Source organism: Amphibalanus amphitrite, unplaced genomic scaffold, assembly GCF_019059575.1.
Source record: "Amphibalanus amphitrite isolate SeventyFive unplaced genomic scaffold, NRLGWU_Aamphi_draft 000579F_arrow, whole genome shotgun sequence".
In the NCBI taxonomy this organism is placed as follows: Eukaryota; Metazoa; Arthropoda; class Thecostraca; order Balanomorpha; family Balanidae; genus Amphibalanus; species Amphibalanus amphitrite.
In genome coordinates this window covers 330,802-346,726 of record NW_024882073.1, presented here as the reverse complement: position 1 = coordinate 346,726, position 15,925 = coordinate 330,802, and the positions used below count along the sequence as shown (strand labels likewise).

The window sequence follows — 15,925 nt, the reverse complement described above, 5'->3', positions numbered from 1 at the left end:
AGCTATGACAGACATTGAAACTTTTTATGAGGTGAGGTCACTTCAAGTGACCTGGTGACCTGACCTTGAATGACCTTGGTCTGAAATTTTCACAACATGTGTAGAATTGATGTATGATAAGGTGTACCAAAAATGGCGGCGCTCCGCGCCGCCGTTTTTGAGATATTCGCGAAAAACCACAAGGGGGGGTGTTCAAACACCCCCCCCCCCCAGCAGGGCGCGGGTTAAAGGCTAGTCTTGGGACTCGAGAGACAGAAATGAGGCCACCAGAGGCCGGTGTGAGGCTCTCAGACGCCGGTTGGGCCCCTGAGGCCGGTTTAGGGGCCCTCAAAGGTCAGTGGAGGGCCCTCAGAGGTCAATACGGGTCCTCAGCGGTCAATGTGGACGCTTGACCGCCACTGAAGGGCCCTCAGAGGTCAGTGTAGGACCCTCAAAGACTGGTATGGGAGCTGTTAATAGCTGGCGTGGGTTTCTCGAGCCTCGTGACAATCGAATACGGGCCAGGGCCCCATACGGCCATAGGGGCCCATCGGTTGTTTGGGGGGCCAAATGATATGATGGCCCCCCCTGATTTGCCTTTGGGGGGGCCATGGCCCTGATGCCCCCCCCCCCCCCCTGCGACCGCCACTGGCGTCATCACAACTTTACATAGACAACTTCAAATCAGATAAAACTAGCGAGCGGACAGGACAATTCAGGACATAAACTGCCGGCACGGGCAAAGGTGGAGATCTCGGGGTCGACCGTCGAGGGGGTCAGCCAATAGGATCCCCCTGATTCTGAAAACGAATTACTGTTCTGTAAGTCAGTTGTGAATTGGTACTGCATTCAGCCCGCCTCCATCTGCCCGGTCTGGACCTCCCCCTCCCCCCTGAAATTTTGACAGATCTCCACCCGACCATCCCTGAACTGCCGAATAGAATGATGCCTTTTACCTACCTATGCAACATAATCTCCCTTAACCAGCTTCATGACCCGAGACCTTGACTTAAACTTGACCTGAGGTCAACACCTTAATTTGATTATCCCCCCCAAAAATGTCAATTTCCGCCAAGGCCATATATAGGATTTCCGCGAAGCTATAGGAGCAATGGGGTAGGTAGATTCACCTATGAGAGCGAAGGCTACCCCCCCCCCCCCTGTTGGAGGCGTGTGAAGGAAACCAATAGGTTCGACGAGAATCAAAAGAGCCCCCTTCCGCCGTAAGCGACTGAGGCTTTACCTAGGTTTCCCCATGAGTTAGGAATGTAGGCAGGTATGTAGTATGTACCTACCGAATTGTTTTGTTTTGTTTTTAAGCGAAAATCGGACGTTTTTTGGCTTCGGCGACGTCAGGTTACCCAATACCCGGACCTTTGACGTGAACTGACACAGCTGCCGAATTAGAGGGGCGATCAGACGTTGCCCAACAGGAAAACAACAACACCAGTCTTGCTAAACAGAGGTGCCAAACAAATGCCTTTTTTATTTTGAGGTAGAAGTAGCTGTGATCTGTGTGTGCAAAGTCAGTGATGGCACACACGGATCGGTTTGAAAACCGTCTGTTAGAAAATCCCGTGATGCCCAATTACGACATTTCAAGTTTGTCAGGAACGCCTTTTATTTTTCAAATGATCAGCAACTTCCATTCTCTAGGAAGACGGGTAGATTTCCGTTTCTGGGAACCACAGTTGCATGCCTCACATCCCGCTGAGCCGATGCTGCTCACTCTGCCTTGTCACTCTCACCTACTGGTGATGCAAACGCGACGCACCGGTATCGCCGCATATCTCAACAGGGACCCGCCGAGCGCCGTGCTCTAGCGACCGTCTCTCAGTCCAGGCGTTAGGTACTGAGTCGTGCTGAGTCGAAAACGGCTGGGACGGGCTCGCGCAGTCCTCGCCGGTACTAGGTGCATCGCCCACCAGGCATCTCAACCCATTCACCCCAAACGGGTGTAGCCCGCCCCCGCTCAGACCTGTGCCTTTTCTCCAGTCTGACCTCTCCGATGGCAGGGGGTGAGGCTGTCTATGACCGGGCCGGCCGGCGGCTCCTCATGGGTTCACTTTCACCGCCTGGTGACGGCGGCCGGGGCAGCCGGCGGCGGCCGGCCGGCCGGCCGCAGCGCGCTGACCCACATCCCGGCAGCAGCGAGTTCCACTTTCCTCACAACTGGCGGCGGAGTGCGGCGAGCAGCACGTGCCTGCGAGCGGTGGCCGGCGCGCGGATCAGAGTCGCCGGGCTGTGCGCGCTGCCAGAGACGGGCATGAGGACGAGCCGGGTGCTACGCAGTGCTAACACGTGCTAACGAGTGCTAGCGGGTGTCGGCGAGTGCTAGCGGTCTGTCGAGGAGTGATCGGGAAGTCGTGCTGACCGGGCCGACAGTCATGGAGCTCTGCCTACTTCTGCTCGTGGTTATGGTGAGTAGAGAGTGCCGTTGCTTACCCAGCTGTGCTAAATTGTCATCTGACCTGTTACACTGTCTTTTGACCTGTCACATTGCCATTAGACCCGTCACATTGCCAATTGACTTGTCATTGTCAGTTGACCTGTCACAGGCATGTGACATGTCACATTGGCAGTTGACCTGTCAAATTGTCATCTGACCTGCCAGATGACCTGCTATTTTGTCTTATAAGGTGATCCATATATTTATAAGGTTAAGACGACCTTATCTTTATAAGATCGTCTTATACTGTCATCTGAGCCTGTCAGACAGTGATCAGAAATCATGGGTCGTCGTAATGTCCTCTGAATTGTCAGACTGTCGTATGACATGTCAGATCATCATTTGACATGTCAGGCTGTCATGTGACTTGACAGGACAGAGCAAGAGAGAAAGAGAGAGAGAGAGAGAGAGAGAGAGAGAGAGAGAGAGAGAGAGAGAGAGAGAGAGAGAGAGAGAGAGAGAGATGTGCCGTCTGAGCTAATTTTTTTTCTCTCTCTCTCTCTCTCTCTCTCTCTCTCTCTCTCTCTCTCTCTCTCTCTCTCTCTCTCTCTCTCTCTCTCTCTCTCTCTCTCTCTCTCTCTCTCTCTCTTTCTCTCTCGCTTCCAAGGCAAGCACCTGTCGTTGCAGACTGGATAGAGGAGAGTATAAGAGTAATTATGCTGTCACTTCAGCTTACGTCTGGAGAGCACGCGATCAGAGTCAGCACCTCACATCAATCGACTGGGGAGAGCGAGCTTTGAGTGGGGACAATAGTTCCCTAGTACGAGATTACAGGCCACAGATATGGGATAAACGGCGTTTGCCAGACAGGGCAGTTTACAGATGATTAGGTAACAGACGTTTGTCATGCGTTTATGCTGGACGGTTTCTATTGACACCTATTTTTGTCGCATAGGTATGAAGTCTGCGAATACTTCCGAACTACAAGAGCATCCTCTGCACTTTTCGCAACACTTGGTCTCACTTTTTTTTTGTTTTTTTTTTAGAAGCTTTCGTGTTACATCCAAACGTCGGTTATCACCATCATACCTATTTTCCAGCCCGTCGTCGTTTCTCGTCACGTCGACGCGTTGCCTCAGGTCAGTGCGTGACCCATAGAGCATTCTGTCAGTTTTCGGCGCCGTACTGTGCCCATTGAGGCTCGTGAGAGCTCCTGTACGTCTGCGTGCCCTCAGGCGCCGCTCCAGGGCAGTGCTGACTGACCATAGTCTCACAGTGGACCGTCTCCAGTGAATTAGCTCGCAGTCAGCTGAATTCACACCACAAATGGGTCGCTACTGGGGTGTAACTTAATGTGCGCGTGTGTGATGGTTGTAGTTTGTTTGTAGATTGTAGCTTCCCTTTTTGCGGATTAGACCGTGGCAAATTTGTTGAAGGATGTGGTTTGCATTCCTCGTTGATATACCATACTTATCTTCCACCCTTCAAAGAAATGTGAGCGTGACATTGATTGGTATGTCAAGCTTCGGAGCTGCGGTTTGACCGAGTTTTGTTTCGTGTTGCGTCACCCTTCTGTGGGTGTTTCTTTGAGTCATCCACTGCTTGGCACCGATCCGTTATCGACAGAAATGGCGCCCTGAGCTCAAAAGCAGTGCACGGCATCCAGTAAAGGTGCAGGGCCCAATGTTCGCCTCTTTCTGTTTATTGGTTGTAACTTGTAAGGACGGTGCTCTCTCGTTCTTTGGCAAATGATTAGCCCACTAACGCTGTCGGCCGTTCGGAAACATTCGAATTGTGTTGAACCGAAGATTTGTCTGTACATTTGATGAATAATATCAAGTTCAAGGCCGGCACCATAGCTTTACCTACATATACCATCGTGCCATTGCTAGCGATACATGCAACACATCTAGGCTGTGCTGGGCCATCATAAATCAAATGTCATGTAGGCATTTTCATCATCACTGCAAACAAGTTCTCAGCCCCCTGAGGTTTCTCGTACGCATGCTAAGGCGTTCTTCTTGCATCGACCTAGCTTGCAAAAACTTCATCCCTCGTGGGCAAAATGTGCTGGGGGGAAGGCGGGCGTCTGTTTTGCTGCAGCTGAGGTCAACTGCGTCAGAATAGTCATCTGATGTTGGCACTTTGCCAGGTTAGCACGGCACTGAGTTGGCGCATTGCCAAGCCAACACAGCTGTCAGCGCTAGGTAGCTCGTTGCTGCAGGTTGACACAATAAGTATTGAAGCTACTGTGTCAATTGGACTGGAGTGACAACACGGTAAGCGATACTCCGGCGATACAGCAGCCACCACGGAAGTGTCACACCTAACAACGCACGAGATAGCGTGGATAACAGTGGCCTAGTGACTGAAACCGCCGTGTTTTTAGAGTTCAACTGAGGTGAAACTTTCACACCACAGCTACCTCGCAGAAGAAATGGAGGCCTAACTCATGGTGATACGCCGACTCTAGCTGCTTGGATCGTCTCAAACCAGTTTGTCTGATCACTAGGGGCGGAGCGGAGAGATTTTCATTCGAATTGCTACTTTCACCACACCTCAGACGAGTCTGAGCAGGTGGTTTAATGGGATGTAAGCCGAGTCCTTTATTATCCCCAACAACGCAATCAGGCGTTGCCCTTTTAAGGAAAACGGTGCTACCATTTAGATTCGCATACCTACCCGCATACCTCCGCTACGGGGTCCGGCGTCGCACCAGCTCCCCTAGTGCGTGGGAAAGGGGTGGGCGAGGGGCTGGTCCCCAGGTGTCATGCCATTCTCTTCTATAAATAGCTGATCCATTAGGTGGAAAGTTTTGGCCCGTGTCCAACGCAGGGGACCACGGAAAGCCCCGGCTCATAGGAGTCTTGAACTGAATCAGGATCAATTGCTTGTCGTGTCGATATAATGTGAGGATGGAATTGGCCACTTGTTATGTGTTCAATGATTGTTTCCCGAATAATGGCCTAGTGACAGTCGTTAACAGCTCCTGTCTCACCAGCTCGGCGCGGTCTGCCACCAGACTGGTTACGGAGTGGTTAGACCGGCTGGCAGAGGACCAAAAACACGCGGTACCTCGTGGTCCGGACTCGGCCAGCCATCACCCCTCCCACTCCCCCACCCGGCCCTACCCCTCCCCTCCCTGTGCCTCGCCCTTTCGGCCGCAAACTGTGTCATAAACAGGTCCATACACCGGGTAGTTATTAGCACGGAGAGGCCGCAATAGGCCGTACAATGGCGGGGATTAAAGCGTTTATGAGCGGTGTATGGCGAATAAAAGAGAGAGAGAGAGAGAGAGAGAGAGAGAGAGAGAGAGAGAGAGAGAGAGAGAGAGAGAGAGAGAGAGAGAGAGAGAGAGAGAGAGAGAGAGAGAGAGAGAGAGAGAGAGAGAGAGAGAGAGGAGGGAGAGAGGGAGAGAGAAAGAGAGAGAGAGAGTTAAATGTGAATACAACACAATGCAATACAATACCGTGACGGCATGGTGTGAGGACGTATTCAACATGACATTATGCCTTGATGGCGGTTCCAGTTGCTATGGAAACCAATCCCACAGCTGCTTTAAGTTCCTGTCCAACGATCTGATACTCATAACGGCCCTCAATCACGTACATTTCCATGCTGATTCATCCTTGCATCAGTCGAGTTAAAATTGCGGCGGAAAGTACCTACATCACGGCACGTTCGAAAGTCGATGCAGAAATGCATGTCCATGTCCAATTGCCGGTCGTCGCTCCGTCATTGCGGAAAGGTTCGATGATTGCGGAAAGGTTCGACCAATGCAGAATGGGTCGGTCGGTAAGACTCGGACAGAGACACACCGCAAAATGTCACTCAGAGACAGATCAGTGGTCGATCTCGCCACCGCTAGGCCAAGTTTCACTGGTTCTCAGTTTCCTTGTGGTTACGGACCGCTAGGCAGAGCTGAGGCGGTTTTCTCAATAGGTGACACGCAGTTTATCTTGCGTTCTAACCTCTTATCAGTATTTGAGCGGTGTGACATAGATTTCGAAGCAAACTTTTTGAGGATAGTTGATGCTTGATAAAGGCATCGAGATAAAGCTAAATACAAATATCTTCCAATTCAGGCGCAAGTTTGACTTCCAATTCCAGTTTGATATTATTCGTTGAAAAGGTACTCAACTGGCTACTTAATACCTACCTACCTATTCTCTATAGTTATCCGACACCGGGCAATTTACCGGCGTTCATCAGCCGAATAACCCGCTCTTTATTCTACAGGGTGTCCGGAAATTGATTGCGCACTCTTCTAGTCCACTTTACAAGGAAACGAAACATGCATGGGTCATGGTTTGCTTACCGATATTGCCTCCACCCAATCGCACACGCTCCCTCATACGGTCGGGCATGCCACACATCAGGTTATACAGTATCTCTGCACTAATGCTGAACCACGCTCGCTGGAGGTTTCTTATATACGCCTGCTCGGTGGTAGCCGGCTCCATCATGTCGAGCTCGTTCTGCACGATAGCCCGTAAATTCTCGATGGGAGACGAGTCAGGGCTGTTGCCCAGCCATACACCCTTGTCCCAAAGCCCTGGGAAGTTGTCCCAGCACCACCGTTGAGTGCTGGCGTCGTGATGAGCTGAAGCACCGTCTTGCTGGAAGATCGCCTCGGACATCTTCGGGAGCAGCTCGACCTGTGTTGGCGCCCCCGTCTGCCTCTTCCGCTTATCGCGGACGCTGCAGACTTCTTCAGAACTCCTTCACGTAGTACTGGGCCGTCACGGCCTGATCGCGGGGGACGATGTGGAGCTCTGACAGGCCCTGATGACTCATCATGGCTCAGACCATGATTTTCAGCGGCTGCTTCACCGTGTCGATGGCAGGCACTTCAGCGCTGCTGTGCGCCCAGACGCGCTCGTTCTGGCGATTCAGCGGGTGCATGAGCTCGAACACAGACTCATCGCTGAGCAAGACGCGCCGCCAGTCCTGAATGGTCCAGTTCTTCTGCTCCCGGGCTTCTGGTTCTGCTACCAGACGCTTCCGCTTCTGGGCTTCGGCCAGTTTTGGCTGCCGGCGCAGATTGAGCGGTTTGAGACCCAGACACTTGGCCATGTAGTTGTGAACAGTGGTCTTCGACACCGCTTGACCCTTCTCAGTCAGCTTTTTGGCCAGTTTCCGCATCGATTGGCGTCTTTTCAGCACGGCCTTAGCGAGCACGATTTTGGCCACTCTGCTCAGCGCAGTTTTTCTCCCACGGTCCTTGCGATTCTCCAGTGCTGCACCGCTGCGGTCGAGAACCAGTCAGTATTGAAGGGTCCGGCGAGATACGCCCACTTGTCGGGCAACATCGCCTACCGTCATTCCGGCTTCAACCATTCCAACCGCGCGGTAGCGCGTTGTCAAAGTGTGCTCCCTCACTATTCTCGATATGGGGTCCGCGCGCGAAGACTACCTCTCGGAAAGCAACCTGTGGCCACTCACTGCGGCTGTGGTCAGGTCACCTGCTGGGTCACGTGATCACCTGACACGCTGGGGTGCCCGGGGGCGGGGTCGCGAACCTCCCTAACCGGTTTGGCGGGAGCACGCGCGAGATACGTGAATATGGACAGTGCGCAATCAATTTCCGGACACCCTGTAGTTACCCTCTTATTCAGAAATGCAGTCTCCAGCCCATTGGTGTTACTGCCTTGTGATGTGAGGAGGGAATGCAGTCTCCACGCGCAGGCTGGGCAAAAGTACGATATGATTCTGTTCCTAAACGCAGTCTCCCGGGAAGTTTCCGGTTTCAAAGTTGTGTAGCACTTTGCAGTCAGTCGGTTCACCTAGAAAATAATTTTCTATGTTAGAATTGCGTCGGAACGAGAAGATAAGTGGGCCATAGGCGATTGTAGAAATTGACCTATGAAGCTTGATCATGATAAAGTATTCGTCTTCCATCATTAGGAAAACCAAGCAACTTACAAGGGATGGTCAACTTTATTTACGTTACCGTTTGAACTACGAAAACATGTTTTCATTTATTACATAATTACCTGACTGTAAGTAAGCATTCGGCCATAACGGGAAAGTCTGGTCCTCGAATAAGTACCGGTCTCCCTTTCATACGTCACCGACAAGTGAATCCTGTATAAATGCATACGGATGAATCTGTGGCCCGCTTGGGCGCCATGAGAGCGAAAGTGAGCCCTGTTCATCCAACCTCGTACGACCAAAATTGGCCTGCATGGTCGGCTGGCGTGCGCCACGGATCGTGAACAAGACACCGCTACCGCTGCTTCTTCATAGCAGAAATCTTCTGTTTCATGCTTTAGAAAGGATGTCCGGAAATGACTGTCGTCACTTACAGAATCATAAAGTGATACCTATGTGTTTGGAGGAAAACAATCAGCCGGCTTAGTATGTATTGTTACGAAGAGTTGTGGCGAATGCACATTGGTCACATAACACAAACACAAGATTTACGAATTTAATGTTCTGTTGTACCGAACTCTCCAACAACGTTTACACTTACGTTCGTCATAGGTCTTCGTTGAGTGCAATGCCCTTACTTTAGCCCAGAGCACCAAAAAGTCTAACTAATTCCATGCATGACCACTTTCTTTTGCGTGTATTTTGGCGGTGAAATTTCTACGCCGCACCATCCGTACTCTCAAATCTGTTGAAATGCCCTTTCTGCAGCGAGTTGCCAAACTCCAAATCCCTCCCAACTGTTGCCAAATTCACCGACAAGTTTTCGAGCGTCCGCTTTGCCGAGTTGCTGCGTCACTGCTGGTGAGCGACCTTCAGCTTTTCCAGGATTTACCAGCTGGCCTGTCCTATTTTCTGCCGTCCCCCTGCCTCGTTGATATTCAGCGTTGACCTATCTTCATCTGACACCATGCGGACCTATTCCGGTCGGACCAGGATCAACTAAAAGTGAAATGAAGCCCAATGCGGCAGCCTGTGCCCCGGTGACGTAGCGACTACTTGTGACGTCACCCCCGAGCCACGTGCCGGGTCGTCATAGCAACGCGATGAATCACGCGTTAGGTGGTTAGCGTCCTTGTTGCGTAATATCTGCCGCAACAAAGGCTGTGCGACGTGCGTCGTCCTACTATCCGCGCATCTTGGCGTACTCCGCGCACCGGGCTCTGCAACAATTGGGACCAGTTTATCCGTTTGTGGCTCTGGCTTGTAGTGTTTGATGAGTAATAAAAGATAACCAAATGTTCGATTTTGATACATCTGTACTGAAGGATGAGACAATAAATTATCGTTTTATGGGTGAAGGCTGATCCGGTTCTTAAACCATGTGTGCCCGTGTAACGCATTTTTATTACCATTAGATGCAGTTAAAAGTTATTGTTGATTGCTTGTAGACAAATCTAAACAAAGTGATCGGATTTTTTATTCAATCGAATACCAATGCCTAATAAAGTCGAAAAGTAGTTTAGTCAACATAGACATTAGGGATAAGCCTATACGAGAAGTACATATACCTACGAGAACCTCATAAGGTATACTATATATGGCCTTGGGTATACCGAGTATGCAAAGCTTGTCGATACCGTTTGAGTCGATGGGAAAGCGATCGACGATCGCCTGCTCATGCGGGAATAAATCTAGTCGAGAGCGTGACAAACTTCAAGCTAACACCTTCAACACTAGAAATCGGTCTTAGAGAGCGAGCGTTGCGTGCCGAAAGAGCAACAAATTCGGGGACAGCACGCTGCACGATCGTGCAGTTCGTGCTCAGATGTAGCACTCTCTAGACCAGAGTGACTTACTCTCGCGCTGGTGGTGGCATCACGTTTTCTGGCAGAAATCGTTTCCAGTTTCTAATACAATTTCGTGCACCAAGCTAGCACGTTCCACTATGATTTGACCCAGTCCTTGGAGTGCGTAGACTAATGTAGGTCGTTATTTCACGATGGTTAGGACATACATAAGACCCGTCTCGATCCGAAAGTGGCACCATCACATCGCACAAGCGTTTTCTCTGCCAATTACGTAACGTGCAATCTGGTGGCGGCTACCCTTCACCAGAAGAAGAACCAGTATCAACCAAGCACTCATGGCAAGCATTCTTGCTCAACTTGCGCCAAAAACCAGACACACTCGCGCACCCGGATGCCGCTTTACAAACGCGCTTCCGAACGAACCTTTACGTTCACTTGTGAGTGAGGATCTCCGGGATTGCGCTATCGCTGGGCTGGGCGGTAGGCCCGGGACGGGTGCCCCAGAGATCCGGGTGCCCGGACCCCGCGGGAACCCCCTCCCCTCCCCTCCCAGTTCGGTCACTGTCACTTTCTCTGCTGGCAAGCGTGGCGGCACATGTCACGTGAGGTCACTCGATGCTGCGACTGGATCACGATGTAGGATCACATATGTCAGCCGGCAGCCGCGGTGTATTTGGCTGTGTGAAGAGGATTAAACGGTTTATTATGAACGTAAGAGAAGCGATTACACTGAGCAGTTAGCGTGCTCTTTAAAAACAAGTTTTAGAGAAGACATTGAATATCTATTAGTTATGTAGCTCCAGGCTCCTATGTCTCGATCTTACGTGCCTATTATTTGGTAGTTACATGAACTAGAATACCTTTCATCACGACACTGCGCTGCAACGACCGGTGTGCGCCAGCCAAAACCACACCGTACTTACTATGCAATGTAAATCAAAGCAGCGGATGCTCGCCCAAAAACATCCACCACTCCACAAACAAGACCTCGTCGAGTCAAGCAGATGCAGCTCTCGACAGTAACCATGGCAACACCCTGGTGTCGCGCAGGTGCACAACTGGCTGGCGATTTCACTTTTATTCTCGGCTCCAGGCCGTCGTTCGGCCGTTGCCTGTCTCGCACCAGACAGCGTTTCTCGTTCACAAAACGCTTTCGTGACGAGCTTCGATGCTTCTGAGGCTCGTGAAGCTCTCATCGTTTACGATCCATTGCCACCAGCGAAATGCGACGACGGTGCTTCGTGATTGTGGCTGAGATCTCACTGGCGTTCCGTGACACAGTTCACGGTGTGTCGACGGCTCGGAGAAACTGAAGTGTGACGTACCTCTTAGCAGAGCACGATACTCGACGGGAGATACAGAGATCGAAACATACATCGGGCTTAAAGCAATTGGTAAACAATAGCTTGAAAAATACACGCCCAAATGAAACTTGAATCCCCACGTTTGCACTAACTCCGTCCAGTGCCCCTCTCTACGACTCAACGTGAAATAATTGAACACAGCGTGCAGTACTCCCGCTCCCATGCCACATGTCTAACCCCCCCCCCCTCTTCCAACAGGCGGTAGGCGTAGCCAGCACCGACAACAACAACAACAACAACAGCAGCGGCGGCGGCGGCGGCAGCGGCAGCCCGTTCCCCAGCCTACAGTGTGGCCCAGTGAACCGGCGGGGTCGGCGCCTCTGGGGGAAGCCCCGTCCGGTCCACCCGCCGTCAGTCTGCGAGAAGTCGGCACCGAGCCGCGGTGCCGTGCTCTGCGACGAGCCGGGAGACGATTACCCCTGGTAAGATGGGGGTAATAACTACTACCCCTGGTAAGATGGGGGTAATAATTACTACCCCTGGTAAGATGGGGGTAATAAATACTGCCCCTAGTAAGATGGACCAAAGCCAAATGACGGCTGTCGCTGGGGAGGAGTTACTGCTATCAGGCAGTAACTACTCACTCCTCATAAGAAGGGAGCACCCCATCTTGGTGAAATGGGAGAAGGGTCGGACTCGGGAAGATGGAGAGGTACCTAAAACAAGGGGGCATGAAGTATGAATTGGGGGATGCTCACCTTATATAATAGTAAAACTACTAACAAAAGAGATGAGTTACCATCAGCGGATCTTTCTTTAGGATAGTTGCGGGAAAATACCTACTTTATTGTATGGTAGCAGTTGCACGACCAGCCTATTCCTCATTTTATGTTTTTACTTTCACAGGGAGGCGATCGACAACTACCTACGCCAGTCCAGCGACGTCGTCAAGAAACGCGTCGAGAACACGCTAAAAGCCAGCAGAATAGTGGCTGCCAACGCAGTCCGCAGACGAAACGCCCGCTCGGCTGATCAGGTGGTCAAGGATAGTGACGCCCAAGAGATCACCTTCGCTACCGATTCCAGCGACAAGATCAGAGCAAAGAAGCATATAGATCCGCCACCAGGTAATTTGAACAATGCGATGACTTGGGAAGGCTCCGGGACCCACGACGACACAGAGACTGACCCGACATCTATCGGTGACAGTGCAAACTTGACGTTCTCTGAGGACTCACTAGAGGGCAGTGGGGACGAGACGACCTCTAATGAGGATGCTAAGGCGACCAATGACGACCTGGACTTCTTAGTGTCGTACTTTCTGCGAGATGAGCCTGTGGACGATATGACAAAAGACGCCATCAAAGACATGCTGAAGTTCCGCAAGACGTTTGTGACCCCCAGTGGACGTGAGGAGATACTCGCTCCCCCGACTCAGGCGTCCGACAAACTGACTCAGACTCGGACTCCGACTTCAACTCCGACTCAGACTACGACTCCGACGACTGTGACTCCCAGTACAGTCGAGCAAGCCCCAGCCACTGACTCAGACGATTTCCGCGAGAAAACAACAATCGCTCACCCTAAAAGCACGAAACCTAGCAAAATAATCCGCCTGGAGCCTGCTAAACGATCAGAAAGTGACGTTGAGCTGAAACAGGCTGCCCCGAATCGAAACCCCCCAACAGACGTCCCTGAGGATGACCTCTTGGCCTCTACATCTGACGAAGATCCCGTGGCAGCGATGCCAGAAGCTCTTCCTCTTATTGCCAGTCCGCCAAAGATTGTCCACTTCAACCCGCCTTCGGTTACAGTGCGTCAGCGCGTCACCGTTGCCAAGACAACGCCACCGCGTCCAACCACCTTCGGCCCGGAGCTGGACGACTTCACTGAGCTGGTGTACGCTAGCGGCACCCAGCGGCAGCCTGAGGAAGCTGAGGTTGCGCCGCCGGCCACTCGAGCACCAGCGCCGCCGCCGCCGTCTACAGTCGAGCCAACTCCGGACCCTTACACACAGTGAGTATTGCGTGGCATGAACCTGGTATACCCGATGTGGGCCTTCTGTTCATATTTGGTGTGCATAGCGGGTAAGTATCTTTTTAGCCACTATTATCCAACAAACTTTCGAATCAGAAAAGCGACTGTAGTTGCCCCGTGCGGAGTCGCAAACGCAATACGCCTTCCAGTGGAACATACAGTAGGCACTAGGCCTTCTCCTGGTGCATTCTCCTGTTTGCCCTCATTGTCATATGAAATACCACACGCAGCGAGCCAGAGTACGCTCAACTGTGCTGAAAACACCCCAGGTACTGGACACTTGGACACCTTGCCCTGGAACAACTCAATTTCCCCGGATCCAACGTGTTTACGTCTGGAGTGCTGGCAGCGTATGTGACATCCCTGACTTCCCCTCAGATCTGCCTGCGACTACTGGGAGGAGCTGCGGTCCCCGTTCTACGCCATGAACACGCACAGCGAGTGGAAGACGCTCATCAACATGCCCAACTACGAGACCTACATCCACATGGAACACTGCAAGTAAGTGTGTCTAGGTGACTTCGATCGAAGTCAAGGTGACTTCGATGGCTGAAAAGTCGTGTGTCTAGGTCACCCCAAGCGCTGAAACAAGTCGTGTCTGGGTCACCTCGAGAGCTGGAACAGGTCGTGTGTTCAGGCTGAAGTCAATATGAAACCGATGGGGAGCCATTGGTAACTGTAGAATCAGTGCACTTGATTGCGGTGTCCTTAGCATCATTCTCATTAGAAAAGGTTAGGTCTTCGGAATTGGCGGAGGTGCTTTAACATTCAGACGTGACCTTCTCCGACCTCCCACTTGTCGACAGCTCTCTGAGCATTTACGGCTCATTTTACGTCCACAATTTGCCACAACTGGAAGAACTGCGGCCACTTACGCGGCCAGCTTGCTGAGCCCTTGCCTTCATTTATCCCCAACTCTAACATACCCCTCTGTCTGTCTATTCACAGGGAGGACAAATCGCAAGGACGCTGCGCCGAGGGATGCCGATGTACGCAAAAGTTCACCATCCGCAACATGCCCGTCTATGATCGCGACATCAACGGATGCGACGTTATCTACATGGACGAGTTCCTGTTCCCATCTCACTGCGACTGCAAGTGTCTTCCGCCCGGGTATACCCTGTTCCAGAGACCGCCAGAACCCACCACTCCGCTACCTGAGGTGGCGGAGTTTTCCGAGTCGGTCCCCGAGGGATGGCTGCCTGAGAGGCCTACCACGGGGAGGAACGGCCAGAAGGAGAAGGAAGAGGAAGAGGAAGAGAAGGAGGTGGTAAGAGAGGAGGTGATAGAAGTGGAGGAGGCGGATGGAGAGGAGGAAGTGGTGGTAGTGGAGGTGGTAGAGAGGGAGAAGGGTGAAGAGAAGCCAGTGACATCTGTTGGCAGTCCGGAGAAGCTCAAGTCCGACTCTCCACCGTCGGGTGATGAAGAACGATCCGAATCTCAGGAGAAGGGGACGGAAGAACGACGATCACAAGCACGGCCACCGCCTCCGGCAATTCGGCGTCACGTGACCGTTCGACCCCGGCCCCGACGGCCCACAGCTGGCCCCAAACTGCCCTCCCCGCGCCCGGCAGCCGGCCCCCTCCGCTGGGAACTGTTGGCACAACGCCAGCGACCGGAGCGCCGCGCGGCGGCAGACAGCGAAACTAGCCACAGAAATCGACTGCGCGGCCCGGCAGAGGCGCCCGCGGAGCTAAACCGCCGGTAGTGACATCTGTCGGGACGGAATGAAACTAGAGCTTGGCTGTGCAGGCGCTGCAACTAGCGGCGCTGCGTGTGAGAATGGCACGCTGAGAAACCTCGCGCGTGATACAAACACTACCATTGGGAGCGACGAACTTCGGGCCAAGGCATCACTTATGAGTGATCAGACATTCAGCAAAAGGCGTGCCCTGTCGCCACGCCAAGCCATTGTCATGGAACGATACTTGTGGTAGTGTAAACCGCGAGATGGACGTATACCAGCGCTGCCGAGCTACGCCAAAGTGTGTGCCTACTGCCTTTTATCCCCAGTGAGAGGGCACGAGAGAGAGAGAGAGAGAGAGAGAGAGAGAGAGAGAGAGAGAGAGAGAGAGAGAGAGAGAGAGAGAGAGAGAGAGAGACGCGTGCACAACTTTGCAGCACTTCACTTGCTTTACCTGCCCCAGTATGTTTATCCAAGTTTCATCACATGTACCAATATACCCCAGTGTGATGCGAGTATTAGATATTGACTAGTCTGTATTTACAAATGACAGGGCCACGTGAAAAGGGTTCAGATATGTTCGGATACGTCACAGCCAGTTTTGATGAGCGATTTGCCCATTTTCTGGGACTCATGTTTATACCTGCAGTGTTTTTTATTGCGTCGCGAGTGTTATGTGTAAGTGTACATTGTATACATACCGTCTTCCCAGTACTGTTTTACATTTGTACCATACTTATGTGTTTTCAGGCTGAATTGGCCACTTATTGTGATCGGATGTCGTAACAAATATAACCGGACGTTGATGCTACAATTGTTTAGGACTCGAACACACGATGATTACTTTATT

The 15,925-nt window shown here is 51.9% G+C and overlaps 1 protein-coding gene across 2 annotated transcripts; it reads left to right on the top strand.

The window, feature by feature from the left end:
• The first annotated feature begins 1,795 nt into the window (after window positions 1-1,795).
• LOC122394209 lies at window positions 1,796-15,882 on the top strand. Of its 2 annotated transcripts, XM_043390936.1 has the most exons (6): window positions 1,796-2,399; window positions 11,613-11,836; window positions 12,261-12,481; window positions 13,169-13,370; window positions 13,770-13,892; window positions 14,340-15,882. In XM_043390936.1, exons 1-6 carry the CDS (start codon window positions 2,367-2,369, stop codon window positions 15,097-15,099), a joined length of 1,563 nt encoding a protein of 520 aa, XP_043246871.1. In that variant the 5' UTR covers window positions 1,796-2,366; the 3' UTR covers window positions 15,100-15,882. The 2 variants fall into 2 exon arrangements, with proteins under 2 accessions (XP_043246871.1, XP_043246870.1); XM_043390935.1 differs by having other exon boundaries at window positions 2,073-2,399; window positions 12,261-13,370.
• The last annotated feature ends 43 nt before the right edge of the window (window positions 15,883-15,925 follow it).